At 49.6% G+C, this 27,870-nt stretch overlaps 9 protein-coding genes across 9 annotated transcripts; 5 read left to right on the top strand and 4 right to left on the bottom strand.

Annotated features, from left to right (window-relative positions):
* Positions 1-8: 8 nt before the first annotated feature.
* Positions 9-1,441, bottom strand: N7506_011475 (uncharacterized protein; the record flags this gene model as incomplete). The annotated part of the gene is made up of 2 exons (XM_056960766.1): positions 9-1,303; positions 1,369-1,441. The coding sequence occupies 2 exons, from the start codon at positions 1,439-1,441 to the stop codon at positions 9-11; spliced, it is 1,368 nt and encodes a 455-aa protein (XP_056805300.1).
* Positions 1,442-3,129: 1,688 nt separating this feature from the next.
* On the top strand, positions 3,130-4,559 carry N7506_011476 (Amino acid transporter transmembrane; the record flags this gene model as incomplete). Its single annotated transcript, XM_056960767.1, has 2 exons — positions 3,130-3,293; positions 3,353-4,559. The coding sequence occupies 2 exons, from the start codon at positions 3,130-3,132 to the stop codon at positions 4,557-4,559; spliced, it is 1,371 nt and encodes a 456-aa protein (XP_056805301.1).
* A 1,397-nt stretch (positions 4,560-5,956) lies between these two features.
* On the bottom strand, positions 5,957-6,691 carry N7506_011477 (NAD(P)-dependent oxidoreductase; the record flags this gene model as incomplete). Its single annotated transcript, XM_056960768.1, has 1 exon — positions 5,957-6,691. The coding sequence occupies one exon, from the start codon at positions 6,689-6,691 to the stop codon at positions 5,957-5,959; it is 735 nt and encodes a 244-aa protein (XP_056805302.1).
* A 338-nt stretch (positions 6,692-7,029) lies between these two features.
* N7506_011478 (uncharacterized protein) lies at positions 7,030-9,704 on the top strand (the record flags this gene model as incomplete). The annotated part of the gene is made up of 3 exons (XM_056960769.1): positions 7,030-7,572; positions 7,635-8,018; positions 8,088-9,704. The coding sequence occupies 3 exons, from the start codon at positions 7,030-7,032 to the stop codon at positions 9,702-9,704; spliced, it is 2,544 nt and encodes an 847-aa protein (XP_056805303.1).
* A 1,403-nt stretch (positions 9,705-11,107) lies between these two features.
* N7506_011479 (ankyrin repeat domain-containing protein) lies at positions 11,108-15,222 on the top strand (the record flags this gene model as incomplete). The annotated part of the gene is made up of 3 exons (XM_056960770.1): positions 11,108-11,419; positions 11,480-12,453; positions 12,507-15,222. The coding sequence occupies 3 exons, from the start codon at positions 11,108-11,110 to the stop codon at positions 15,220-15,222; spliced, it is 4,002 nt and encodes a 1,333-aa protein (XP_056805304.1).
* Positions 15,223-16,467: 1,245 nt separating this feature from the next.
* On the bottom strand, positions 16,468-17,688 carry N7506_011480 (NAD/NADP octopine/nopaline dehydrogenase family protein; the record flags this gene model as incomplete). The annotated part of the gene is made up of 1 exon (XM_056960771.1): positions 16,468-17,688. One exon carries the CDS (start codon positions 17,686-17,688, stop codon positions 16,468-16,470), a length of 1,221 nt encoding a protein of 406 aa, XP_056805305.1.
* Positions 17,689-19,095: 1,407 nt separating this feature from the next.
* Positions 19,096-20,676, top strand: N7506_011481 (Major facilitator superfamily domain general substrate transporter; the record flags this gene model as incomplete). Its single annotated transcript, XM_056960772.1, has 3 exons — positions 19,096-19,302; positions 19,362-19,988; positions 20,044-20,676. 3 exons carry the CDS (start codon positions 19,096-19,098, stop codon positions 20,674-20,676), a joined length of 1,467 nt encoding a protein of 488 aa, XP_056805306.1.
* A 2,908-nt stretch (positions 20,677-23,584) lies between these two features.
* Positions 23,585-25,232, top strand: N7506_011482 (uncharacterized protein; the record flags this gene model as incomplete). The annotated part of the gene is made up of 6 exons (XM_056960773.1): positions 23,585-23,739; positions 23,806-23,819; positions 23,879-23,951; positions 24,001-24,923; positions 24,976-25,091; positions 25,146-25,232. 6 exons carry the CDS (start codon positions 23,585-23,587, stop codon positions 25,230-25,232), a joined length of 1,368 nt encoding a protein of 455 aa, XP_056805307.1.
* Positions 25,233-25,622: 390 nt separating this feature from the next.
* Positions 25,623-27,691, bottom strand: N7506_011483 (alkaline phosphatase; the record flags this gene model as incomplete). The annotated part of the gene is made up of 3 exons (XM_056960774.1): positions 25,623-27,268; positions 27,321-27,523; positions 27,582-27,691. 3 exons carry the CDS (start codon positions 27,689-27,691, stop codon positions 25,623-25,625), a joined length of 1,959 nt encoding a protein of 652 aa, XP_056805308.1.
* Positions 27,692-27,870: the final 179 nt, after the last annotated feature.

A 27,870-nucleotide genomic window follows, 5' to 3' on the forward strand; every position in this document is an offset into this window, starting at 1 on the left:
TATTTACATTATTGTTTTTCAGGTACAGGGAAGCCGACCAAACGTTGGGATGGAAAGACAGCATTTCGTAAGACGCTCATGGTGGCTGTATCAAGCCCCCAGTCACCTTCCCATTCCTCCATTCGCGATCCCTCCTTGAAGTGAGCAGCCAGATGTTCTGCCCGCACCGCCCATGTTGACAATGAGCATCCGCAGAAGCCACAGCGACTTTCCACATTTGCACCCGACCCACGCCATGTATCGAGGTCAGATATGGGTGGCTTAGTGCAGCCGTGGAATTTGCGCAGATGCTGCCATAGATAGTCCTTTCGGCTGAAGGACCGCTCTTTGGTCGGCTTTTCAACACAAACATTGAAATCATGTTCATCCCAGTGGGCAGGCGTGGGGAACAGTACGTCACAAAAAGCACATTCAGAGGATTGAAGGTCGAAGGATTGCTGAACATTGCTCAGATCAGGGGTGCATATCCACGAATCGAGAGTGAGATGAACACTTTTTTCATGACGTGACCAATCGTGCTTCTTTTTGAAGGACTGCGTGCAGAATGTGCATTGGTAGTGGTAGTCTCCAGCGGTGCTTTGCCGTCCACGGATTCGTTTGGGCTTGGACTGTTTGGGGAGTTGTGACAATAGCCCAGTTTCTCCCGAAGAACGGTAACTCCATGCCGAAGAGCCACTGTCGGAGGTTTCCGATGCTTTGCTTCCAATGCTCGAGACCGAAGACGCCAGGTGCGATGAGCGTTCGTCGAAATCGAAGAAATCCATTCCAGAAGGGTCAAACTGGAACGGATCGAACCAGCTGTCCGGATCTGTTGTGTTTGAGGAAATGGCATTCTGAATCGCAGTTTCTGGCACGGGTTCATCTTCCGGCGGAGATGCTTGCCATCTTTCCATGGGAGTCAGAGAAGCCAATGTGCTTGTGACCATAGGGGATCCTGTTCTCGTGCGGGAGGTTGAGGAGACACCTGCTGACTGGATCTTCTGTTTCTGACGGCGACGAGCATTGGCAAACCAAGTTGAAATGCGCTTTTGAGAAAAGCCAGTCTCTGTTGACAGTTGATTCTTTTGTGTATCTGTAGGATACGGGTATTCTTGGTTATGGTAGAACCACTCACGCAATACTCTAGCTCCCCTCCTGATGAACTGCTTGGGCTCTTTTCGTTCATCTCCTATCTCTTCGTTATTTGCTGTGACGGTTTCATCTTCTGGGACGCCATGAAGATGACCTAGTACAGGAGACAGTGTTTCAAACCCAGATGGATGGCGTTTCTCGCCCTTTGCAAGGCTACATTCCCGGAACAGAGCTACACAGCTTGAGCAGGAAGTTCTAGGATTTGGGTTTGCAGATGTGGTGCGGATAATAAGGCACTGCAGGCGGTGCCTGCGACAATGGCTGCACGGAACAGGCGGCCGATAGGCACCATCCAGCCACTGCGAGACATTGGTCAGATTTGATTGTTGCGGGGGAGTTCCATATCCGATTTGATCATTGAAGATCCAGGGTCACCTAAGATTCCTGGGCCCTGAATTTGTGAATCTCGGAATTTGGTTTGTCCATCAGGTGACTGTGATTGATACGACTCAGAGGTCATGCACTGCGACCATTCCAGGCTGACATGATCTGACCCATATAGTTCCGGGTCATGAAGAGGGTTAGATGCAAATATATCGTGCTCTAGCCATGGGGTCAGTCCATTTTGGTCTAACGCGCTCTCCAGCTCTATGTCTGAGAGAGACTGTGGCAATTGCCACATGCTGGACGGTGGTTGTGGGTTCATTCCATATGAATGGGCAAGGAACTTCAGATGCAGGTACACTGTATACAGTGGAAGCCCACTATTCTGCGGGGTGAGCTATAAAGGAGAATGATCTGCCTTGAAATTCGAGTCTGGTCTCAAGACTCTCAACTGCTGCACAGTCGACGGTCCACGGGTGATCACTGACAATCGGACGCTAGCCTCAATAAGGCTAGAGTCTCCCCTTGGAACTTGGCCCATCTGTGCTTAGTCACCAACTACCTACCGCATCTAGCCTAGTGGCATTTGGACTCTGTTCACACGGAGAGTCCGCCGAGGATGCTGTGAGGAATGGTTGTTGCTGCGCATGAACGCCTCATGTTTCGTACTGTACGGAGTACTCGCGGGCTTGATCCAAAGTACACCCATATCCTCTGCTGACCTTTCCTGGTCACCGTATCACTTGAGCTACGTTTGACAATTTGATCAAGCAAGTTGCTCGATGCAGCTACGGCTGAAAACAAGTCATGTGTGTGAAGTTCAACCATCGGCTCCTGCGCTTGTACGGCCATCGCGTTCAAGAGTGGCTCAGTCTAAGCCATGGGGCTCAAAATAACCATTCCGGGGGCCAATCAGGGGGACTACTTTTAAGGAATAAGCTTATCTTGCGGTGGTACAAGGTCCAATCGTAGTAGAGCTTGTTTACTTTTCACTTCCGAAATGAGTAATGATGATGGCGACATTGCTGTGTAAACAGTCCCAGAGATGTCCGTTGGATCGCTGCTGAATGCAAGCTCAATGTTTAGCAGCTGAGCTAGGGGTTATTAAAAGTGGGCATTCGGAGTTGTGAGCTCTCTCCGAAGTGGGTCGGAATTTGAGTTGCCACCGAAGCCCGTCCGGTGAAAGGTAAAAGTAAGTGGCCGAAGATGCCGGTGAAGAACTCGAATTTGGAGAGAAAATTCTGCGAAATATGCCTGACGCATGGAAGTTGTGAATGGCGTAGTGCGAGAAACAGGTTAGGAGAGGAGAGGCAAATTCGGTAAAGCACCACGGTAAGATTGAAGGCTAAAAAATGCTTGAACACACAAAATCCAGTGTGGTAGTGGTGGTAGTATAACTTGCACAAGGTCGTTTTCATCACCAAATGAAATCATGAGTCAGCGCGAACCCCAAGATGCCCGCGCACTCATTGGCCGAGCTTCCGGATTTGGTCCGAAATGAAACGGTCATTGGCGAATGAGTCGTGTGCATCGAATTTTCTATGGATCTTCCATTCATGCCCATGGGGCAAAGCCCGGAACTCGAGGAGGGGTTCCATAAGATAACTCTTTGCCCGAAACTGGTGTTCTCATCTCCCCTTCTTCAACCTTCCATCTGCTATTCAACAAGACAGAATGGAGGTCAGCGCAGCTCCTCCTGCGTACGAGCAGGATAAGATTGCTCCACGCAATGACGAGCCTCAGTGCGAAGAGGATGGAGTCACCAAGTCCGGCGAGGTTCACGATGCTTTTGGTAACGAGGAATATGCCGAGATCAAGTATAAAACCTTGAAGTGGTGGTATGTAATATCCTTGGCCCTCCTGCTCCGTAGGGCTGGCTAACGTATGGTCCCTTTAGGCAATGCGGTCTGCTTATGATCTGTGAATCGGTCTCACTGGGTGTGTTGTCACTACCCTCGGCTATCGCTACCCTGGGATTTGTCCCAGGTGTCATCCTCATTATCGGATTCGGTGTTCTCGCGTTATACACTGGATATAACATTGGCCTTTTCCGTGAACGTTATCCACACATCCAAAACCTGGGTGATGCCGGCGAGATTCTCCTCGGCAGCTTCGGTCGCGAGCTCTTCGGCATCGGACAGTTCCTCTTCTTTGTCTTCGTCATGGCTAGCCATCTCCTCACATTCCGCGTCATGATGAACTCCCTCACCGACCACGGAACCTGCTCTATCGTTTTTAGTGTCGTCGGTCTGGTTCTTTCTCTCGTCCTCTCCATTCCCCGCACCATGAAGGGTATGACTTGGATCTCGCTGGCGTCGTTCTTCAGTATTCTCAGCGCCGTTGTGATCACCATGATTGCCGTGGGTGTTGAAAGCCACCCCGGTCGTGTCATTCAGGCTACCGTGGAGACCAATCTGTACACAGCCTTCCAGGCCGTCTCCAACATCGTTTTCGCCTACTGCGCTCACGTTGCGTTCTTTGGTCTGATCGCCGAGATGGAGACCCCGAGCGACTTCAAGAAGTCCCTCTTCATGCTCCAGACATTTGAAATCTCCCTCTATCTGACTAGCGCCGTTGTTATCTACTACTATGTCGGCACCGATGTCCACTCTCCCGCCCTCACGTCCGCCGGTCCCCTCATGAGCAAGATCGCTTACGGAATCGCCATTCCGACAATTGTTGGTGCTGGTGTCGTCAATGGTCACATTGGTCTAAAGTACCTCTACTTCCGTCTCTGTGCCAAGTCCGGTCTGATGCATCAGCGCAATAAGCGCTCCATCGGTCTCTGGATTGGCCTTGGTGTCGTTTTCTGGATCGTTGCTTGGATCATTTGTGAGGCCATCCCTGTCTTCAGTGACCTGAACAGTATGATCAGCGCGCTTTTCGCATCTTGGTTCAGCTACGGCCTTTCCGGTATTTACTGGCTTCACCTTAACTACGGTCAGTGGTTTGCCAGTCCGCGCAAAATCTTCCTTTTCGTTGTCAACGTCGGCATTGCCCTTTTGGGTTTGGTACTGTGTGTCCTCGGGATGTACGCTTCTGGAATGGCTATCCACAACGATAGCAACAGCAACAGCTTCACCTGCGCCAACACCGACGGTTGACTTGTTTTTTGTCAATATTGCATTTCGTTTAGCCATTTTGCATTGTACATATATTGCATATAGATCATGACGGAGCACACTGGTTGGCTCTAGAATATAATGAACACAAACATACTACCTCAGACCTCCGCTCCCTAGGTCCTTCCTTGAACTTGAACAGAGTACTCCGTACTCTGTTGGGGGGGTTCGTCAGCCATGTAGCTGTCCATGGGTCACTGCAGGGCTTCAAAAGGCTGGCCATTGTCCACGTGTTGAGTCATGAGCTGTACCAATTCCCGAGGTTGCAAGGTTCGAGACTAGGAGGGCTTGGTTGTGTCAATACAGTCGTCTAGACCCAACCAGTACATCGGCCGTAGGGTAACTACATGGCTTTACGGGTCGGGTTTTAAAAGATTGGCGTGATTAGGGATATGCTGTACGCTACCTAGACCGACCAGCTATCCGTGGGCGTGGATAGTCCAACCATTCTAGAGGGTAGGCTGATGGCTTCCTCAAGACAAACCTTAGCACTTTACAGGGCCAATGGATTTTACCAGAGTCACCAGAGTGAACGTGTAACCCCAGGTGTACTTCGCCTACCCAAGTCCATTGCTATGATGCTGCATCACTAGGAACCTGATGGGGTCAAGGTAGAGTTAAACCGTGCATGTAGAAGGCTCATTTGATTTCAATCACTGCCCAAATGTTGGCACCCGTCTATATCCAGCAGTTCATACCTCCCGAGGTCCACGTAGAACTCAATGTCCTCGTACAACTCACCTGCAACCACCAGGAATACGGGCTGAAAATATCACATGGAAGCGGGGTTATACAAGTGCGGTTTGGTCAGAACTATACATAGCGCGCTTCACCTAAGTAAACCCGACTCAAATTATACCTCACAGTCAAAACAGCTAGTCTTGAATTGATCATGCCTTGTCCGTACTGTAAACTGATCAACTGCGAATGTTCTTCGGACGCGAGTGATTCCTCGGATATTGATGGTCCCGACGAATAGGCAGGCCAGCTGCTCTGTGTATGCCCAGGTGGGAACACTGTATGTCAACATTCTCCACCAGATGAGGTCCCTTTCACAGACCCGAAGGCCTGACACTGAGCCGGTTATTTAGCAGCTTTGGGAAGATGGAAAACACATGACACCTCCTTTACTCTCAACCTTGAAAAGGGTCCACGGGTTGTTCTCTAGAATGGAGCACGATATGAATTGTTTGCAGGTACATTTTATCCGATTCCATTCCATTCCTGCCAATGTACAATAAAATGACCAGTCTGCGGAGGGGTGGAGGGGGGTTATTGCGTCGAAGGAATGTGTATGTTGATGAAAGTCTTCAAAGTGGCAATACCACTGGTTGCATTATTACTTCAATCGTGTTGGCCATGCCCTCAACAAATAAAGATTAGTAGGTAATTAACACGTTTTTGTTCAAATACTTCGCGTCAATTTGCAACACGAGATTGTTCGCCAGCCACCTACCAGCATCTTCCCGAGAAATGCTGTACCCAACCACATCTGAAACTGGACCGTTAGTAGGATCTTCAATTCCCACTCGAATGGGTTTGCGCGACTCCCCATCGATGAGATGACTGGGGCGAATGATAGTAAAACTCTCGCCACTTTCCGCAATTCGATCTTCCATCACCACCTTATCTTCCCCAGGAACCTTGACAAACAAAGCATAGATGGGTATCATGGCGAGAGGGATATTGCGACCGAATCGAGAAAAGCCAGCGGTACTGCAAGCAATGATGTGAGGGGCCCCAGTAATCCCGCTATGGCGCAGTTGAGCGAGTGCCTCGAGTAGGGTCGCAGCACCTTTTTTGCAAACATCTGGGTCGTCGATGGTCAATTTGAGGGGGACGGGTTTGGCCCCGATGGTGGTTACAACCACGTCAACGATGCGTTTGTCAGTCTGAAGACACCGGGCTACCGCAGCCACATCGTGTGCGTTACCTCTGATTATTTTCAGATTTGCACTCGAGTCTGACGGAAAGATTTTCTCAAGTTTGGAGGGATCGCGACAGAGTGCGACACACCGATGGCCGGCGGCGAGGGTGTGCTTGAGAGCGGACTGGCCAATGCCCGTGCTGGCTCCGAGAAATAAGACAGTTTTGGTTTCAGGGGGCATTTGCATTGCTGTGGTGATGTGTAGGTTTTGTTTCTGAAGATGCAACAGACAGGAGGTTGATGTAGAGCGCGTTGGCGTTTTTCATTCTGCTAGGTTATACCCCCTCTTATATGCAGAGATCGGACTTTGCAATAGCGAGAATCTTTCGAGAATCTCGCGCATTTCTCGCGGTCAGCATTGCATTGGGCACAAGGGCGAGAGGCGGAAATGCCGCTCTCTTGTTGGTTGTCGCCTCCGCCACTCCCCGTTTGCATGCTCAACTTCGCGGTCGCGAATTCAATGGAACTCCTCCAAGACTAACCCCACTTATCAGATTGACCAGGCCCAGAAGCCCAGAAGCTCGCATGTTGCAAGGATCGTCCGGAGCAGGCCCGGGGACTCCCTCGGCCTCGGAGGCCGAGAAACACGCGAGCTTGGACACCTCAGGCAGCAACGAGAATCCCAAGCCGCGCAGCTGCGTCGTCTGCCGAAGCCGCAAAGTTCGCTGTGACAAGCGAGCACCATGTTCGAATTGTCGTCGCGGCAAAATCGCCTGTATATTTCCCCCGACCGACCGACCGCCGAGGTGGGCCCGACGTCTGGATCGCAGCGCGCCCAACCCAACGCGTGTCGATCCAATCGCGGATGGGGTCATGGAGAGATTGCATAAACTGGAGACCCTCGTGAAAGATCTCAGTAGTCAGTTGGAACGAACCAACTCGGCCGCTACATCAGCTACCGGCGGTTCCTCCGGGGTTGGCTCCCCTGAACACTCTACCCATGACCGATCACAAAAGCCCTTGGCCAGCAATGAGAATGTGCAGAGTAGATTTGGCCGACTGGTACTGCAGGACTCCACCAAAAGTCGTTACGTGAGTAGTGGGTTTTGGTCTCAGGTGAATGACGAGGTTTGTCGGTCGGACATGCTCTTCTGTGAGCTCGAGGATTGAGTGGCTGACCATCACTGCAGCTTGACAGTTTGAAGATCGACGCCTGCGATCTTTCTTCGGGTGACTATGAGACTTCCGACAATGAATCCATGCCAAAGAAGACAGACTCTACGCAGAAATTTGCGCGAACACCTGCAGCGCGCCACGGGTTCTTATTTGGACACAACCTGAGCTCTTATTCACCTGAAATTGGTGGGCTCCATCCGCTGCCCTCCCAGATCCCTTTTCTACTTGACGTGTTCTCCGAAAATGTCAACGCGATCATTCAGATTGTTCATCTTCCCACTGTTCGAAAGATGATTCGCGATTGGCGGGATCGAGACTTGAAGAGACTTGGTCCCGCCCAGGAAGCGTTAATGTTCGCTATCTACTATGCGGCTGTCACCTCCATGGAAGAGGAAGACGTAAGTTTCTATTTCAGAGAGGAAAGTGTATCAAGTTTTGGAGCCAGAGCTGAAAATCTATCTACTCAGATCCTACTGAACTTTGGTGCCACGAAAGCCGAGCTTACCTTGAAATATCGCCAAGGTCTCGAGCACGCTCTTGCGAATTCTGATTTTTTGGGTGCCCCCGAATTGACTTTGGTACAAGCATTTGCTATATTCCTCGCCTTGCTCCGCCGACAAGAGAGTCCTGGATTTGTGTGGATGATGACAGGATTAGCAATTCGAATGGGCCAGGCTCTAGGCCTTCACCGAGATGGATCAAATTTCGATCACTTGAGCCCATATGAAGTTGAGGTTCGACGCCGAGTTTGGTGGGTCTTGTGCATGTTGGATGTAAGGGCATCGGAGGACCAAGGCACCGACTATACGATCCTGAGTTCCAGCTTTGATACCAAGATACCGTCGAACCTCAACGATGACGATCTAGATCCTGAATCAACGCGAATGCCCGAAGAGTGTGATAGCTTATCTGATATGTCTGTCGCACGTGTCACCTTTGGCATATGCTACGTGACACGACAGATGATGGCCCACGGATTCAAAGAAAAGGCCCCGAGCCCAGAGGAACAGGGTGCTCTGTTGAATGACATGTACCAACTAGTTGAGCGAGACTATCTTCGATACTCGACTGAATCAGGAAACATAACATACTGGGCGATCGTCATAGTCACTAGGCTCGTGATGGCGAAGATGTCATTGCTGGTCTATTTGCCTCTCTTGTTCTCCACTTCGAAGGACGGGTTCTCAGAGGACTTAAGAATGCAGTTGTTGGTTGCGGGAATTGAGGTCGCAGAGTACAACCATGCCCTCAACGACGAACAGGCATGTCGGCAATGGCGCTGGGCTTTCCAGACCTACACACATTGGTACTCCATTGTTTATATGATGATTGAAGTCTCCCGACGCCCGTGGTCGCCTATCTCGGAGCGAGCTTGGGTAGCTCTTCACAGCGTTTGGCTCATTCCGACCGAATCTCACATGGACAAAAATCGACGAATCTGGATACCATTGCGCAAAATTATGAGCAATGCTCGCAAGCATCGTCAAACTGAGATCACACGTCTGAGAAGTGATCCCGAAGGTACCCAAATTCTGGAGCAACAGTATTGCACCCTCCCGATACCGTCAAGCTCGGGGCCCTTTATCCCGGGAACAAACTCCGCAGATGCCTTTCTTCAGAGATGGCGCGGGCTAGTGAAACCCCAAAATAGTGAGAAATCTAGTTCTGAACATGAAAGTGGCCGGACAAATCTTTCTCAACCGCCGATCGATCCTCAACGAACTCCGGCCCCAGCTGTTTCTTCGCTCATGCACGAAACAACCCGGAATATCATGGCTGATAAAGTACGATCATCTGGTGAACCTCAGTCTTTTTTCCATGTTCCGACGTCTCCTGGTGCATTCAACGACCGTGGAAGAGACTCGACCGGCGCCATACTGAACGACCAGCCCCCGAAGTCACAAGACGTAGACCAGGGTATCATTCCTTGGTTATGGCCAGAGGAAGACATATCTATACACCACACAGGTACAGGGGAAGGCCAAGTTGATATCACCATGGACATGGATGTCGACATAAACTGGTATGATTGGGTTGAATCTGCTGCCAAAGGAGTGGAGTGGGATGTGCCTACGGAGCAGTGAGAGTACACCTCACCAAAGCCCAGGTTGGAAAGCTCCAGCCTACTTTTGCGGTGCTTCCAAATATAAGTTGTCATGTCCAACGGGCTGTGCAGTTGTGGCTTATCCAAAATGTTGACCTCGGGAACAGAGTGTTACTCGGCCCGACCCGCAAACCCAACGGAAACCAGAAAAAAAACAAAAACAAAACAAAACAAAACTCGCAAGAATAAAAATAAAGTTGACATTGAAAACATTTTCATCATGTCCCGAGTTGTTCTGCAAGTACGGAGTACGGAGTATCCAGTCGTCTGATACGGTCGATGCTTGCACGCTGTGGAACGGGTTAAAAGAAATTGACAATCCCGCGTCTTGGCGCCACTTCCCGTGGATTGGCTACTAACCTCGTGAATATGCAAGCCACGCCCTGAAGATCTCGCTTGATTGGACCGACGATGCTGCATGGCCAACGAGGCTTGTTTTCCTCTCCTATCAGATGACTGCGCCCCCAATCCTGCTGCCCCCACCTTGACTTATCTTCAGCAGGTATTTGCGACTAACCTCCTGACCCTGGGCTTCCAGCCTCAAACTTGACTCAGCATGTAAGCCTGGGGTGTCGCAGTGTTGCTATTTTTGTTTTTCTCTTTCTTCTATATCACTGTTCATCTCTATAGTGTTTTTGGTCTCTGGACGCAGCGCCACTTTGTGTGGTTGTATACTAGTAACCATGGAGTTTGGAGTTCGCGAGCGTATCTCTTTGGCTGGGATTGTCGTTCTCATCTGCGTCTGGTATTCCTACAAACGCCCATTTTCACGACGAGAAGATGGTGTCGCGTCAGAGAAGAGCGCGTCGACTAAGGTAAGTGTCAGTAATGCATATTTTCTAGAGATGGTTTTCTATAGCTTACACCAGGGCAGAAAGATGAAAATCGACCCCCGATCGACATTTTGTATCCAAGTCCAGACGCCCACGAAGCAGATGAAGCAGAGATAGAGTGAGTTTTATCCCTCCACAGCAAGTACACACGTCCTGACTCACTCTGCAGTGTCGTTGCCGTCCATGGCCTTGGTTCTCAGGCAGATTGGTCATGGACGTGGAAGGATGACACCTTGCAAGCCGATGGCAAGCCACGGCTGGTAAATTGGCTAAAAGACAGCAACATGCTTCCTGGAGTTGTGCCAAAAACAAGAATATTGGCATACAATTACGATTCTAGGTGGCATAAAAATGCATCAAAGACACGACTTCAGATCTGCGGCGAAGAGCTAGTGAATGCAATTCATGACTTTCGCAAAGGTATCAGTGATCGACCACTTATTTTTGTTGGACATAGCCTTGGGGGAAATGTCATTCAGCATGTGAGTGCAACTCGCGCCTGATCACCTTCTGTTCTCACAGCCTCTGACTCGATGCATGACAGGGTCTCATGTACTCAGATTCCGAGCCCAAATTTCAATACTTGGTTGAGGTCACAGTTGGTCTGGTATTTTTGGGCTGCCCGTTCAAGGGTTCCAAGATCCAGGAGATGGCTTCTGTCGTGACCAACTTTCTACAAGTGGCTGGGTCTGATAGCGGTATTATCAGAGACCTCCGGTATGGAGATCCAATTCTGCTAGACAAGATCAATGGGTTCCAACGGCTATTGGAAAGGAACACAATTCCGTTCTGTGCCTTCATCGAACGCAAAGAGACCGACTACGGCAAAAAGATAGGGTTAACAGGAATTTGGAAGGAGTTGGTACGTGTCATTCAGCCACCTTTCGTGCCGTCGCCAGGCTGACCCTATCCAATTATCCAGGTTGTTGATGAAGAATCTGCTGGGGCCTTAGGGCCGCACAAGTTCCACCTGAATACCGATCATTTCAAAATCAACAAGTTCTCTGGACCACTGGATCGATCTTTCCTCGCGGTTTCTTCCCAAATCAATGAGATGTTCACCAACTGGAAACCGCTAGTTGAGAGCCGAAAGGCGGGCTCCAACCGCCCCGGAGCACAGCGAAAAATCATGGAGACCAAGGAGCGACACGAGAAAATTGTCAAGTTCTTGGCGAAATTTGATTTCTCTGCACGATATCGAGATGTTTTCTCTGCCAGGCACAAAAGGACCGGCCAGTGGTTTTTGGAAACCGAGACCTTCCAGGCCTGGGTAGCAAAAGAAGGACAGAGCCTTTGGTGTCCCGGAATTCCTGGGGCGGGAAAAACTGTCTTGCTCGCTGTTGCAGTGAACTACTTGCAGGAAACCTACTTCAAATCAGATGAGGTGGTTCTTTTCGCGTTCTGTGACTATAAAGACCAAGCCAATCAAAGTGCGGAGAACATCATACTCTCGCTCTGGAGGCAGTTGATGCAAAGGCGCGTTCTCGGTGAGCTCGAGTGTGAATATTTTGAGACAACCTATCTCAAAAGAGGAGTTTTCCCAACGACCGACGCTTTGGTGAAGCTGTTCTCAGATGAGATCAGCAAGTACTCACGGGTCTTCATCCTTCTTGATGCTCTTGATGAACTTCGGACTGAAAGTCGTGATTCATTGCAGTATCTTCTGCGGCAATTACCCAAGCGCATGAACTTGCTGGTTACCTCGCGTGTACCCAAAGAAACCACCGTAGAATTTCGCAATGTTCCTCAGCTCGAAATTCGAGCAAGGGACAAGGATATTACGGATTATATCAACGGTCGCCTGGAGTCTGTCTCGAAATTGCGATCGAAGGTTGAGCACAACCCCAAGTTGAAGGAGGAAATCAGAAGCACTATCACGAAGAAGGCCGACGGAATGTAAGGAATGGTACGATTTCCAATCTTTGACGTTTACTAATCATTCGCTTTAGGTTCCTTCTCGTCAAGCTACATCTGAACTCTTTGGCATCTAAACATACCGTTAAAGAGATCAGAACAGATCTGAAGAATCTGCCAGAAGGAGAAAACGCCATCTCTGATACATATGAAGGGGCGTTCTCTCGCATTAGTGATCAGACCCGCGAAGACCGCGAGCTCGGAGAGAAGATCATCTTATGGATTTCCCATGCGCAGCGACCATTGACAATGAAAGACCTGCAGTGCATTTTGACTTTGCAGGAAGGGGATACCGAGCTCGATTTCCATGATTTAATCCCGGAAGAGCTGCTTGTCTCTACCTGCGCGGGTCTTGTAACCGTGGAAAGTATGTCTGGAAGAATCCAGTTTGTGCACTCCACTGCCCAGGAGTTCGTTGATTCGGTCAAATCCACAAGGTTTCCTGGTGCAGATTTGACAATTGCCAATTCCTGCATACAATATCTCTCTTTGTCAGAGTTTTGTAGAGAGACCAAGGAGATTCACACCACCTCATTCACGAGCACTGTCTCTCATTACCCCTTCCTTGAGTACGCCGCGCTCTTCTGGGGCGTACATGCAAGACACGCCGGCAACTCATCGACCAGAGGCTCCATCGAGAAGTCAGTTAGGCGCTTCTTCAACCTCAGACTACAGTCGGCGTTCGCTGTGCGCACTCTTCTGTGCGGCGTGGCAGGGATTGATGGTGCTGAGATGGGTGACAGTCTGGCGCGAAACGATCGATCTGTCAAACTGATCAACATCCTGGCCTACTTTGGACTCGACTTCATTGTTGCTGATCTAATCTCCAGTAGATCAGAGGTTTTGGTGGAGTCATTTGATGAGTTTGTGGGAAATGTCTTACATTGGGCAGCCCTTGGCCAGCACGAACCAACACTGAGATTTCTGTTAGGTCAGACATCCGCAGACAACATTTTGAACCAGAGAGGGTACTCCCAATTCACACCGCTGCATCTGGCTCTGGTTTACAGGCGAGATCGCTCCGCAGAGATCATTTTGGACTATGGGCCTGATGTCAAAGTCACAGCACATTTCGAGCATACCCCTTTACTCATCGCATCTCTCACTGGAAACAGTAATATCATTCCCAAGTTACTGGCAGCGGACAAAGAGCTGAAAACGTTGTTAATGCAAGGGCATGGATCGACCACTCCCTTCCGTGCCGCTGCTATGTGGGGGCACAAAGACGTGATGGTTGTATTATTGCAAGCTCTCGATGGCTGTGAAATCAGCGACGATCTCCACGAGCTGAGGGATGACTTTTGGAGAAACCCGATGCACCAAGCAGCAGAAGGGGGGCATTTCGGCATCTGCGAAGTTCTGCTCCAGTCTAAGTATGGAGAAAAGTTTGCGACAAGTGAAGATGGGTCGTCGAGGATTCCAATGGAATTGGCCCTTCTCCAAGGCCATGTAGAAGTTACTGAGCTGTTCCTGAATTGGAACGACCAGGCGCTACTAACCAGTGAGCCCGGAACTGTCGCGGGAGCGCTCACAATGGCGGCGCATTTCGGGCAGCCAATGATCGCAGACATGCTGCTAGCTCGGCATCCGGAAGCTTGTGCATCGGACTTCCGCAATTACACGCCTCTTCACCATGCAGCCTACAGTGGCTCGGTCGATACCGTAAAAGTCATTCTCGGTTATCCCGCTGGCGCTTCGACTTTGGAAGCCCGAGATAAATCTGGAAGGACCCCTCTGGTAGGAGCGGCCGATAGAGGACAAGCAGAAATTGTTGAATATCTCATTCAGAATGGTGCCGACATCAATTCCAAAGACGACAGCGAAAAGACCGCGCTCCATGTTTCTTGCGAAGGGGACCTTGATCAAGTGGTCAAGATACTGCTCCAGTCTGGGTCTGGCATTGACATAGAAGCTAAAAACTCCGAGGGAGAAACCGCACTCGCAGTTGCAATCGAGTGGCAAGCAACAGAGGCGATCAAGTTGCTTGTAGCAGTGGGAGCTAAAGTCCCCGACGGGGTGCCTCTGTCTGATAGTACTGACACAGCGGATTGCTATTCCCCGGTGGAGCCACTCGACCAATTGAGAGCATATTTCTATCTGAAGAAGGCATCTGGAGACAAGCTTCCTCAGTTTCTGATCTCGAACATTCTTGATCTCGCGGAGTACTGGCTTGTTGACAAGACCCAGCGCTACGAGCCAAAACTCGCCACCAATTTTGACAATGGCACATTGGTCTACCTACGAAGTCGTCCGATCCAAGGAAATCTTCACCACCCTGTTCGGCGCATCGAATATGAAGTCATCAGTCATGATCAGGGTTTCAGCAACGATTTCCACGTGCATGGGACGTACGAATGCTCCCACACTTGGTTCGACGCCGGCCGAGAGTGTAGCCCCGGTCCTTTCCAGGGCTCGGCTAGCCGAATTTTAGGTCCGATAATAATGCGGAACGTCCATGCAAGCAGAGACTGGCACACCCATCGCATAACATGGTGCTGCCTTACTGGCGCACAAACCGTCCATGTGCGCTCCGATGACAACACAAACGAACAGATCGAAGAGATCGTCACGACGGTCCACAGTGATCACAGACACCCGAGACCGGAGCCGGTCAAATGGATGACGGAAATCAATCCCGGCGAACGATTCCTAATGACAGCCATGGCCCAATTCCCGGGATGGGTCAATTATGTACAGCGTGCCAAAGTCGTCGTTTACACAAGCTTTATCAAATCAAGTGGTCTGTACTAGACCCTGGATTGAACGTGTATGATAGCTATATTGACCTCGGGAGGAGTCTGATCCCATGTATTTGATTAACAGCCCTGGAGACGAATAATATATGTACATGATTGAACATCAGATACTACATAAATTCAGCCTCCACTATTTTGGGCACACGTGCTATATCACCATCATACAAGTATTCACATGTGGACATATTGTACTTCCAAGGTTTCTTGCGTGCTTTCAAGGTTCTCTCTGGAAACTTGGACCCGAATTAGTCGGGAAGCATGTGCAACACCTGGGCAGTCTTATTTGAGTCGAGACTTTGGGGACCTCGGGATGATCGACGGTGTGGGTCATCCCTGATGACGCACCCCTGAACAGTCAATTTTGAGCCGAAAACACGATGAAAGGGATTATGACTGCAACATTTGAATGTACTGAATTTAAGTATCGAATTTTGAGAGAATATAACAAGGTTCCGAGGTTTGCCAACGTAAAATTGCCACTTGTAAACACCTAGGGAATTCACACATAGAATGCTTGACACGTTTCGCTTTGGACGTGACAACCTTGGAACATCACAGCCTGGAAATATACAACTAGATGTGCAAGCTCCAGGGCTCTATAGTATCAGAGTCGATATGGGACATGACTTATCATTAAATTCAATACACCTTGACCTCCAGTCTAGTAATTTCTAAGGTTTGATATTTGAGAAACCTTGGAAGGATCAATCACCAGGTTTAGATATTACCAAATTTAGAGTCTTGGTGTGGGCTCTCCCATTCTTGTCACACTAGATCTGTTTTATTTTGTTTTTGTTCTTTCCTGTTGTGATACGTATTCTTCAACAGAAAGAAAACATTTGGAGATTTATGGCAGTTACTATAAAGGTATGAGATGGGAATATTGGGAAGTGGACTGTGTAGTGGTGTTACTCGATATTGAAGTTAGTTACATGGGAAACTCCAGGCATCTATCTCTTTACATACATCGATCTGACTAACTTTTTTACACACTGCTATATGCGAATAAGATCGGATTATTGGTTGCTGACTCTGTGTAGAATTTCTGTTCGGAAAAATCGCGTCTTTCTTTTCTAGCTCTCTAAACTGTTCTATAGATCTTTTTTGCCCCAATCTCAAACATAACAGAATCAAAACAACATTTGGAGGGTTTGTGTAAGTGAACGCGAGGGAAGAGACAGAAGTGTGGAGGTATAATGAAAAATTACTCAAAATGAAAAATCAACTAGGCCTGAGATTCTCATCCAACGACTTGGGCTGTCTGGAGTGGAGCATGCAAATCAATGGCGTTTCCAATAGGGGATTCGGAAAAGGCAGTGTGTACAGGAGTGGTCTCCACAGGTCCACCCAGCGCATTGAGAACTTGCTCTTTGGTAGCATCACCGAGGCCTGCGGCCTTGAGAGTCCTTCCGTTCTCGAAGTAGTCGAAACCGCTGACGATCTGGGCCATTTCAATGAGAGCTCGGATCGTCGGCGAAGTCAGACCGACCTTCGTACCAAGCTCATACCATGGAACCAGTCCGTAAAGAATATCTTCAAGTAGGTAGCGGTGGTTCAAAGAGCTTGGAGAGCTCTTGGTCTTGTTGTGAACTACTGAGCCCGATGCGAAATCATGATAGTCGGCGTATTGTCGGGGGTTGCTGTAGTTCTGGTTCATGTACGACGTAATGGGGGTAATTTCAAGACCGTATGCATGGGCAATAGCGAGACGCTCCAGATCCAGCTTCTCCGTCACACGGGACACCGAGGGCGACATTCCCTGGGCGTAGAAGTAGAAGTCGCCCTTTGTGGCTTCAATCCAGCCAGCATTCATGAGAGCAGCGGGGCAATGCACAACTGGATTGACATTGTTGAGACCGACCTCCAACAGATTGGTGCACCAATTTAGCTTCTGAGAAAAGATTGACTCGACCTGGCGACGGAGGCCAAGTTCGGCTTGTGGGTCAAGACGCTCGACTTGGGTGGTGGGTGGCTCGGCCCAAATGGCCAGGCTTTTCTTGCATCCTTTCACGAAGACGGTATCGCCAGTAATGCGAACGGCGTAAGGAGAGATATCGGTCTCGAGAATACAATGGGCGTTGACCTTTTGGCGTGCAGAGAGGTAGAAAAAGTTGCCGACATTGATCACGAGGGTATGCTTGCGAAGGTCAAATTGACTGAGCAACGTCAAGATGGTGTCTTGTCCGTACGAGGGAACTGTCGTGACCAGGAAGTTGGAGTGACGAATGGCAAGGTACATGTCACTGGTGGTCTTGATCTGATATCTACCACTGATTTCACCATCTGCATTGAGCCAACCACCGTTGTTCTCGATCATGGTGGTTCCACCACGGTGGTCAGGATGAGCGTATAGCATAACATCCTTTCCACGGCTAGCAAGGTCTGCTGCGAAGGCACATCCGCAGGGACCGGCGCCGATAATAGTCACAGTAGGAACGGAATCGAAGTTTTGAGAGCCCATATTTGCTTCAACTTTGAGATGGAAGTTTGTGGGTGCTAGAATAATGAAGTCTGGGAGGGATTCGGAAATTTTCTGTTTTCTGGAATGATTACAGGCAAACTGCTTGCCTTAAATATTGCTCACTTGGGTCATTGGATCCCAGCAAAAGTCTCAACTGTCTCAAGATGGCAAGATTCGCTCTGTCTGGTCTCCCGAGTCACACCTACTTTGATCTATTTCCAGATTCTCTCCCCCCTGAGGAACAACTTTCGTCATGTCAATCCTCTTGGCGAGAATGTTGCACCGTGAATAGAAAGCACATGTCGCATTACGCGGGCCTATGAAAATCATCGAAGCTGGGATCAAGATGGTGTGATCTCAGGATCACCCATGAGTCGTTACAGCTAAAGGGGTCCTGATATACTGCAGATCACCGAGAGCTTGCTGAGAAAAATATGGCACAAGCTTTCAATCTAGGGGAGTCATTGGTTGTGTACTTGTATTCATTACTCAACTGAAATCGAAGATCACCAAGAAAATGAGACTAATAATATTTTCGGCGCCTAACCAGACGATCAGGGACGCGTGTTTGACATTTTCCAGGTGAAACTGTACATCCAGATTTTGAGTCGGAGTCCTCGTACGAAGTACCCTCCAGGGCTGCTTTTAGTCCTACAGTATTTTCTTCAAGCTTGCCGTGTGTTAACCGCGCGGGGGGTTGAGTACAAGGTACTCAGGCGTAGTCACCCGATGTCGCACGGCATTAAAGTGGGAACAGGTGCATACAATCAATCGATCTGATAATTTTTGCTGTACGGAAATTCACAGCCACCAGAAGAGTGGAACGATGCTAGTACCTTTGAGGCGGGTAAGGGTGTAGATCGGTGGGCAATGATCGTCCAATTATACGGGATCCTCAGGGCCATGAGCTTGTCCAAAGGTCCCTCCAGTGACGAACGTGCAGAATTGTTCGGCTCAGAGTCAAAATAGACCATCAACCCACCAGGACCCAGGGGATCCCGAGGTCTCCCGTTCCCGTAAGCCGAAACACGCGCTTGAGGCGTAGTTACCGAAGATGCGCAACTCGCTAACAGCGCGTTTCCCTTCTGCACAGCAATGGTTTCCTTTTTGTTTCCCGCCGCTCATCGGGCGGACGAGACCATTCTCTCAATGTAGATCATGTCGAGACTTGACATCATACCATAAAACTCTTACTGACTTTGGCAGTGGAACCCCCCTGGATCTTTCCTGTCTTTCCTACGTCAACTCGATTCCTTTCTTTTTCTAGCGGAGTTCTTTTTGCTCCGATGTGTTGTTCATTAGCAACTAGAAATTGGAAAAAGGGGTCAAGAGAACCTCGACATCACTCATTCAATTTTCCGATTCGATTCCCTACAGTCACTCCTTGAATATTCTACCAAACCGAGGATGAACTCGGAATCCACTCTTTCAGAGGCCGTGCCTCCATACAGCTCCTTCAGTCCTGCCAAAAAAAGATACATTGTGGCTACTGCAGCTGGAGCCGGTCTCTTTTCTTCTTTGTCTGCACAAATCTACTTCCCGGCCTTGAATACCTTGGCCGATGATCTCAATGTGTCGACCTCCTTGATCAATTTGACTGTCACAAGTTATATGGTGAGGATTCTGATATGATGATGGTGGAGGCGATGTGCTAATCGAGAATCTCCGATTAGATCTTTCAGGGAATTGCGCCGATGTTCATTGGCGACTTTGCGGACAGGACAGGCCGCCGACCCGCTTACATTATCTGCTTCGTGATTTATATCGCTTCCAACATTGGGCTAGCCTTGCAAGACAGCTACACGGCTCTCATTGTCCTGCGATGTTTGCAAAGCTCGGGAATCAGCAGCAGCGTGGCACTGTCCGCTGCCACGGTGGCCGATGTTAGTACCAAACAAGAACGAGGTTCTATGATGGGCTTCGTCATGGCTGGAAACTTCATGGGCCCCGCTATTGGGCCAATCATCGGAGGTCTGTTGGCCCAATATTTGGGATGGAGGTCCATCTTCTGGTTTCTCACAATTGCATCCGGCGTGTTCTTGTTGCCCCTTTTATTCTTCCTCCCTGAGACAGCCCGGAACGTGGTCGGGGATGGCTCATCACCGGCGCAAACATGGAACCGACCCTTCATACAATACATGCAATGTGGGAAGATGAGCAAAGACACCGCCTCTTCCACGGACAGCATCGACCGTGCCAGCATGGACTCGCCGAAGAAGATTGAGCACAAGCTGCGATTCCCTAACCCACTCAAGCCGCTGATTCTTGTGTGGCACCCAAACTCCATCATCGTACTTTTGGTGACTGGTGTCATCATGGGGGGGTAATATGACTGTGCTCTCCTCTATCACCGAGATATACACAGCCCAGTATGGTCTAGACGAGCTTGAGATAGGTCTATGCTACATCACGTTGGGTACAGGCTCTATTGTCGCTTCTGTGATCACTGGCCGGCTGTTAGATTGGAACTATAAGCGCATGGCGGCAAAATTGTCGAGCAATCCCACTGCTGAACATGTGGGTACAGCAGACTCGGTGCCTGTTGAAAAGTCTCGCAGTATGGTCACGATTCCTCTCGTTGTCCTGGGTAGCGTGACCGTGCTGGCTTTTGGATGGGTGCTCAAGTTCGGGGAGCCACTTCCCGCTCCCGAGGTGTTGTTGTTCTTCGTCGGTGTAGGGCAAACAGGCGGATTCATTTCAACCTCTACACTTTTGGTGGACCTACACACAGCTAACCCTGCAGCTGCCACCGCGGCCAACAACATGGTTCGATCTTTCTTCTCAGCTGCAGCATCTGCAGCCATTGATCCAATGCTCACTGCCATGGGTCGTGGCTGGGCATTCACGCTGGTCGCATTCATTCTGCTGGGGACAATTCCTTTCCTTCTACTGCTTTGTGGAATGGGACGTAAGGAGAAAGATTCAGCAAAGCAGCGGGAAAGTTCTATTGAAAAAGCTGAAGCTCCTCAGCAGGGACCTGAGGATTGATATACTTTACATAGATGGAAGTTTCGAACTCTCATGGAGCACTCGAGATTGGTCAAAACAACTTTAAAAGGCAACACCCCGAGATTCTGAAATCCAAACTTTCTCCTGTCATTTCGTCCAAATACCCCTGGTAGCAGCTTTTGGTCATAAATTCTACAAGTCTTCACTAGGACCTTCGTAAGATCTGGTTGTCACGTCACTTGAGTATGCAGCATAGTACAGCATAGGCCGCAAAGCCTGAGGCAAACAGCCTTGGAGTTCGTTAAAGTCTGTTGAGTTTCATAAATCATGATCTCCATCCAGTTTTTCACGCTTTAATCTTCGGTGACCAACCTTAGAAAGATCACATACATTGAAACCCCAAGTCGCATGGTACATAACTTCAAGATGAACGCCGCAAACGAGGCCAAAGGGACCTTCGAAAGCATTTGTCAGGCCGCGACAATATCTGTAGAAAGCCATTTCTGGATATCCCAGGTTATACATCGTGGGTCGCCAGCGAGGCTCGTTAGACTGATACCTGCACACTGGTATTTGTGTAGATCGATCCCAGCCTTGGGACTTTCCGAACCGATGGGCGCGGGGAAACCCCCAAATCATCAAGATATATCTGAATCGGCCCGACAGATCTCGGACTAGCGAGATTCGCGTGTTCAATTAGTTCGACTTTCACTTCCCGTTACATTTATCTCCCAGCGCCATTAATCATAGCCTCGAAAGAACCGTAGGCATCATGGATCATGTATTGTGTGCCAATTCAAGGCAGCCACATGGTGGCATTCCAAAGTTCCTTCCTCAACTCATGGCTTTGTCCTGAAGTTATCCACCTGGATGATATATATGTGTCGGTGCATGCGAGCTGTAGTTCTAAGTCTAGCAGTGGTTCCCCGCATCACCTCAGTTCAATTCCAAGGTTTCTCAATACCTGCATCGATACACAGGGATATTATGAAACTGTTTCCAATTGATTTGTATCCATGGATCATGTTTGATATTTCTCCAGGGCTACGGAGTAGACCAAATAGGTTTCGCTCCAAGGCTGAGCAAAGACGCCAGGTGCAAACAAGCAAACCTACCTAACTAGGTTTAGCGCCGTACAACCCCTGGGCGAACTCACTTAATTCAACCGCAGTCGGAGCATGAAGTTCCTTCAACGTACTCCAAGACGCTACAACATACTTGTACAGAACTATTGACAACATCTGGGCATGGAGCTGTGTTATGCGGATGCGGCGCGTGTCAGGCACCAATGTAACCCATTTTTATTCCTACAGGAGGAAGGTGAATCTGCTCAGTGGAGACTGCGGCAAAGGACTGGTATTTGAGACCTGCCACGCAACCTGATTGGCTCGAAGAATGAAACGGGAACCCCGTAGCTGTCGCAGCCTTCAGATGAGGGATATAAACATGACGAATCTGCGTGATTATTGTGTGGTAAATTGTGTTCATTTGTTGAGTGCAGGAAGATAGAAGCAGATCCGGATTGCATAGTGATTTCATGCTACTGCTGATTGTGTCTATTCATCACGTACATTTCATGGTTCGGTAATTTGGTTTTCAACGAATCTTGCACTGCCTCGTATTGTTATTTCCATGAAGGTGATTAGCTAACAGAAATTTCCCCCGGGCCATGAGAGGCAATTGCTCAAATGACGACATGGTGATGGTATAAGGGACTCAATGGAAGCCTTTGGGGTCTGGTCCTTTCTCGCGCAGGTCATAGAGTGTTTGTAATATCCTATATTCTCCTCGCTATCTCCAACTACTCTGAGGAAGGTACTCCGTACTACGTGTAGATGCGTCTGACGCGCTCGTATTGCATGATCGGAATCACCCCGGCTTCAACCCCACACGGAACTCTGGGGGTAAACGAAAGGAAATCCCCGCATACACGTAGACAACGAGAATGGATCGGGGGCCAGAATGCGGGATTCCATGACCCCAAAGTCCGCCAAGCCCGGGGTGTTAGGTAACTGTCAAGGTTAGAAACATGGGGACCGGGGACCGGCTAGATGTCTCGCTTCCAGAAAATTCTAGTGTCAGGTGCCCGAGAGTATATTGGTGGCGTCTGGCAGGTGGTATCGCCTGTGCAAGGCAAACCTTGGAAAGACCTTGGATTCTGGAAAAGACCCTTTGGAGGCTCCCAGGGCACCAATATGTGATGACTAACCAGGCTCATATGCTCATGAGTAAGCACTGTGTATAAGCTTGGAAGCTTGGAACTAAGATGTGTATTCCGCATTAGGAAGTTACGAGTAGCAGGAGATATACTATAGTCCTTATCAACATTTATTTGCACTTTTATTGACAATTATGGGGAACATTCGGCCTTAGACTAACAGATATTAAATCACTGACTAAAACTCTATCTCTCGATCGTTATCAAGCCCAAATTGGCACGTTGTCTACCCCGGGGGGTTGCGCCGGGCCGGGGTGGCCGGCCCGGTTACTATCAGTTTGCAGGGCTCGCCGAGTCAGGAAGTCCACGGGTTCGAGTATGGGGTTGGCTCGCCCGAGCCCGAAATACCCCACAATTCACCCTATTCGGTGAAGATGGCTTATGTCATCGCCGGTCTCGCTGTCCAAATGGATGTACGCGCTTCAGATGCGACAATTCTTGCATTGCTTCTCATTGGTATAATGACCGAGCACAATTTTGATATACATTACAATCCCCAGTCATCCCCCAAACAAGATCGGCATCCTAAGTAGGACTAACACCGAAAGACGTGGAGACATGAAATAATCCTCTTATCAACTTTAATGTCCGTCGGGCGCCAAGGAAAAAAAAAATCTGGGTCCGTTCAGTTTGGCCACCGCAGCCAATTTTGGACTTTCTTATTTCCCTTGCTTCTCTGTTCATCTCTCTCACCTCACTTCCTCTCTTTCACTCACTCTATACGCCATCATGAGTGTCCCTGAAGCGCCTCAACCTGTGCAGGACTTTGAAGTCTACAATGATTCCGCCGATATGGAAAAGAAGCCATATCCCGAAGAGCCTGTTGATGATCCTTTTGGAAATGAAGAATCTGGGGAAGTGAAGTATCGTATTATGCCATGGTGGTAAGTGTTCTGTTTCTATCAAACCTGATTTCATTCGTCAATTGTGCGGTTCTAACATTCAAACAGGCAAGCTGGAATGCGTGAGAATCATCCAAATTCCCCACCGTGCATTATTCTCTTTCTAACCCTACTCATCCAGTGATGGTCGCCGAAAATATCTCGCTGGGTATCCTATCTCTTCCCTCTGCAGTAGCAACCCTTGGAATCGTCCCGTAAGTCCCAGCCATCAAGGTATAGAAACACAGGCTCACCATATATCAGCGCATTCCTACTCATTTTAGGCTTGTCCGGCATCTCATGGTACACCGGGATTGTGATGGGTCAGTTCAAGCAACGGTACCCTCAAGTGCATAGCATGGGTGACGCCGGAGAGCTGCTCATGGGCCCTATTGGGCGAGAGATCTTCTATGTCGGCCAGCTCCTGTTTATCATCTTCTTGATGGCCAGTCACATTCTTACCTTCTCCGTGTTGTTCAATACAATCACAAACCACGGAACTTGTACCATCGTCTTTGGAGTCGTCGGCTTGATCGTCAGTTGCCTTGCCGCCCTTCCGCGTACCGCCGAGAAGGTGTTTTACATGTCCACTATCTCCGCCCTCAGTATCCTGATCGCCACCATCGTGACCATGGTTGCGATTGGAGTGCAGGCTCCCGACAACGTTCAGAACGATATCATCACTGCTCCGACTTTCCAGGAAGGTTTCCTGGCTGTCACCAACATTGTCTTCGCCTTCATTGCCCATGTTTCCTTCTTCGGCATCATGTCGGAGATGCAAGACCCCAAGGACTTCCCCAAGGCCTTGGCCATGCTCCAGATCGTCGACACCACCATGTACATCGTTACCGCCATGGTCATTTACTGCTACGCTGGTCCTGATGTGGCCTCGCCCGCCCTCTCCTCCGCCGGTCCCGTCATGAAAAAGGTTGCCTACGGCCTGGCCATTCCTACGGTTATTGTGGCCGGTGTGGTCTTTGGACATGTCGCATGCAAGTATATCTACGTGCGCATCTTCCGCGGCGAGCGTTCACACCACATGCACCAGAAGAGCCTTTTGGCCACCGGTACTTGGGTTGCAATTGGATTGACCACTTGGACTGTTGCCTGGGTTATCGCCGAGTCGATCCCGGTTTTCAACGAGCTGCTGAGTTTGATCAGCTCTCTGTTCGGAAGTTGGTTCAGCTGTATGTTTATCACTTATCAACTCAATGTGGCTTAAATACTGACCAAACGCAGATGGAATGCCTGCTATCTTCTGGCTGAGCATGAACAAGGGACAGTGGTTCTCGAGCCCTAGCAAGATTGCTCTGACCATTGTCAACCTTATCATTCTCGGAATTGCTATCGCTATTGTATGTTCTTTCCATCCATGCCCCATGCCATTGACTACCTACTGACATTACTAGTGTGGATTGGGCCTGTACGTCTCGGGCGTGGCGATCAATGAGAGCTCCTCCAATGCCAGCTGGACCTGCGCCAACAACGCCACCTAAAACGACCGTTGTTTCGAGGCATGGAATGCCACGAATGTCTGTTATATATGTTATTGCTAGTTATATAGATCGCTTGATAGGCTGACTGCATCATCAGCCGGCTAGGTTAACCTAGTCATTGTAAATAAATTGATGAAGTCGCTATTTACTATTTCCACTTGTACCTAACCTTAGAGCCTTCCAAGGTCGTAACCTCCACCTGCCCAGGTGGGCATATTGACCTCGGATCTGCAAGGAAAGGGGGTTCGTTACTCAGGGAGCTCGTTTCTGAATTCAACTCTACAACTTTCATTGACCTCGGGAGCGTTTAGGCTAAAGATTGGTAGCTCCCGAGCTTATTTTCTGAATTGGCCTACTGTACACCTTCAATTTCAACCTCCTCAACTCTAATCAGTGCCCCTTCTTCGTCTCAGATAGGCCAAGACACTCCGCCATGTTGAAGAAAATATCAATGGAGTTGTAGACGCCTCCAAACAACTCCTGGCACGGTCCCTGCGCGAACACGGGCACATCGGTCAAAGAGTGGACCCCCTGGCCCGCATCAAGGGGCAGTGTTCCGTTCACCACGAAGCCAGTGACGGCATCTTTGTAACTGGCATAATATCCATTCTTCTTGTCTTTTGTGGTCGCGGCAGGTGTGCGCGGCCCCTCGCTATGCACCTGGTAATTCTCGCGATGATCCGGGAAAGCGGCCACTCCTGAGTGCAGGGTGTAACGCGGGTCCCAGCGCGAAGGGAAGTGCACCCCTTCAGAATACCGCAGGGAGTTCGGTCCGGCCACCGTATACTGCGACAAACCAGAATTCTCATAATATCCAACAGCATTTCGCTTGCTGCGGTCATCGTCCTGGGCGTCCATGTACTCGGTGTCGACCGAGCCGGTGACGTCAAAGCCGTGGCCGTGATCGGCCGTGACGACGATCAGAGTATCTTCCAGCTCACCAAGTTCCTTCAGCTTTTCGATTGTCGCACGCACGGTGTCATCGAGCTCAAGAAGTTCGCCCAGGGATCGATCGTAGTCCAGCGTGTGCATCTGCTTGTCGATACTGGCGGCTTCGGACATAAGGAACCAGCCATCATCGCTGTGACGTTCGTGGAGCACATCGATCGCCTTCAAGGTCATGTCCTTGAGTCCCGGCAGATCCTCGGCATCGCGACCTGATCCATCGGGGTAGTTGCTCTGGTTGAGCAGGTTGGCCTGGTAGACGTTTCGGTCGAGCCAGGTGGCGAGGTTGGATTTCTGGAACACTCCCAGCAACTTCTCATCGGTCGGTGCACTGTGAAGTGCAGTGTTGTTCCAAGCTACGTTGTAGCCTTTTTCGGAGAAGAGGTTATAATAATCTCTGGTTTCTTCATTCTTGAGGAAATCTTCCGCGCCAGCTCCGAGAAGCACATCGGGGCCATTCCAATCGGTCCACTCGTACTTGGTCAGACCCTCATAGTAAGCGCTGATAACATGATCGTACTCGCCACGGTCGCTAGTGTGGGCAGCCAACCCAGCAGGGGTGGCATCCGCCAAGAAAGCAGTCGAGACGATACCCACGCCACCATCTGGGTTGCGACGCCGGAAGATCTCCGAGATAGTCTCGAATTTGGGGTCATCGAACGGATCGCTGGACGAATCGACATAAACATTCAACGCATTCACTGTCGTCTTGTGGCCGGTGTAAAGGGCAGTGGCCGAGTTGGCCGAATCGGTGATGAATGAATCCATCGAGTGCGTCATCTGGTGACCCAGTACCGGGAACTTGTCCAATGCCATCTTCGTCATGTACTTTCCGTTGATACTCCGGTGCGCAATGAGACGTGCAGCGGTAATCATGTTCGTTGTCATGCCATCTCCAATGAACATGACTACATTCTTCGCACGGCGCTTGGTTGGCAGGTCACGGACAAGCCAGTTTGCTACCGTCTTCTGGTTTCCATAGTAGGTCAAAGTGGCCTCGTATTCTCCGGGCTCATATAGGGCGACTCTCCTATAGATCTTGGAAGTGACGTTTACAACAGAAGGCTTCTCGGCGTCCTGCGCGAACAGATCTATCTTTGTTAATCTGCTTCCGAATCCATATTTGGTTGCATAGGAACTTACCCTCGTACCACGAGAAGTCCCATCTCTCGAGCTCCGGCTCCTCGATTTCGAAGTATTTCGCCGCAGAAACGGCCTTTTTGTCCTTTTTGGTGATTGTAAATTTGAAGTCTGGGTCTGGCTCTCCGGTGCGTGCTTCAGATCCATTGACTGGGGAGTGGACTTCTAGACGAATATCAAAGTATTGACCTGCAAGGAAGTCGGCCCTGGAAGAAATGATGTCAGGAGAGCCCTGTGAACTAATCATCTTCCCGCATTACTCACTGGTCAGGTGGGAAGACGCATCCCAGATCGGGGCATCCACCTAGCCGCTGGAAGGTTTGGGCCAGAGTGGACGACACCAGACATGCTAACACGGAAATCGAGGGCCGCATGATGATCGCGTAGTTAACACAGAATAAACTCCCAGAGGCGAAAGCCCCGGTTTAAGTAGAACGCAAGGCTGCGCGGATTTCATGCGAGAAGCAGAGCCGAAGTTACCCTAATCTCCCATACATTGTGGCGCGGTTCTGGAAAGCGCGATAATGATGGTCTTGGCCTCGGAGGAACACCC

This window comes from Penicillium brevicompactum, assembly GCF_028827555.1.
Source record: "Penicillium brevicompactum strain IBT 35665 chromosome Unknown utg000009l_segment0_segment0, whole genome shotgun sequence".
Lineage (NCBI taxonomy): Eukaryota > Fungi > Ascomycota > Eurotiomycetes > Eurotiales > Aspergillaceae > Penicillium > Penicillium brevicompactum.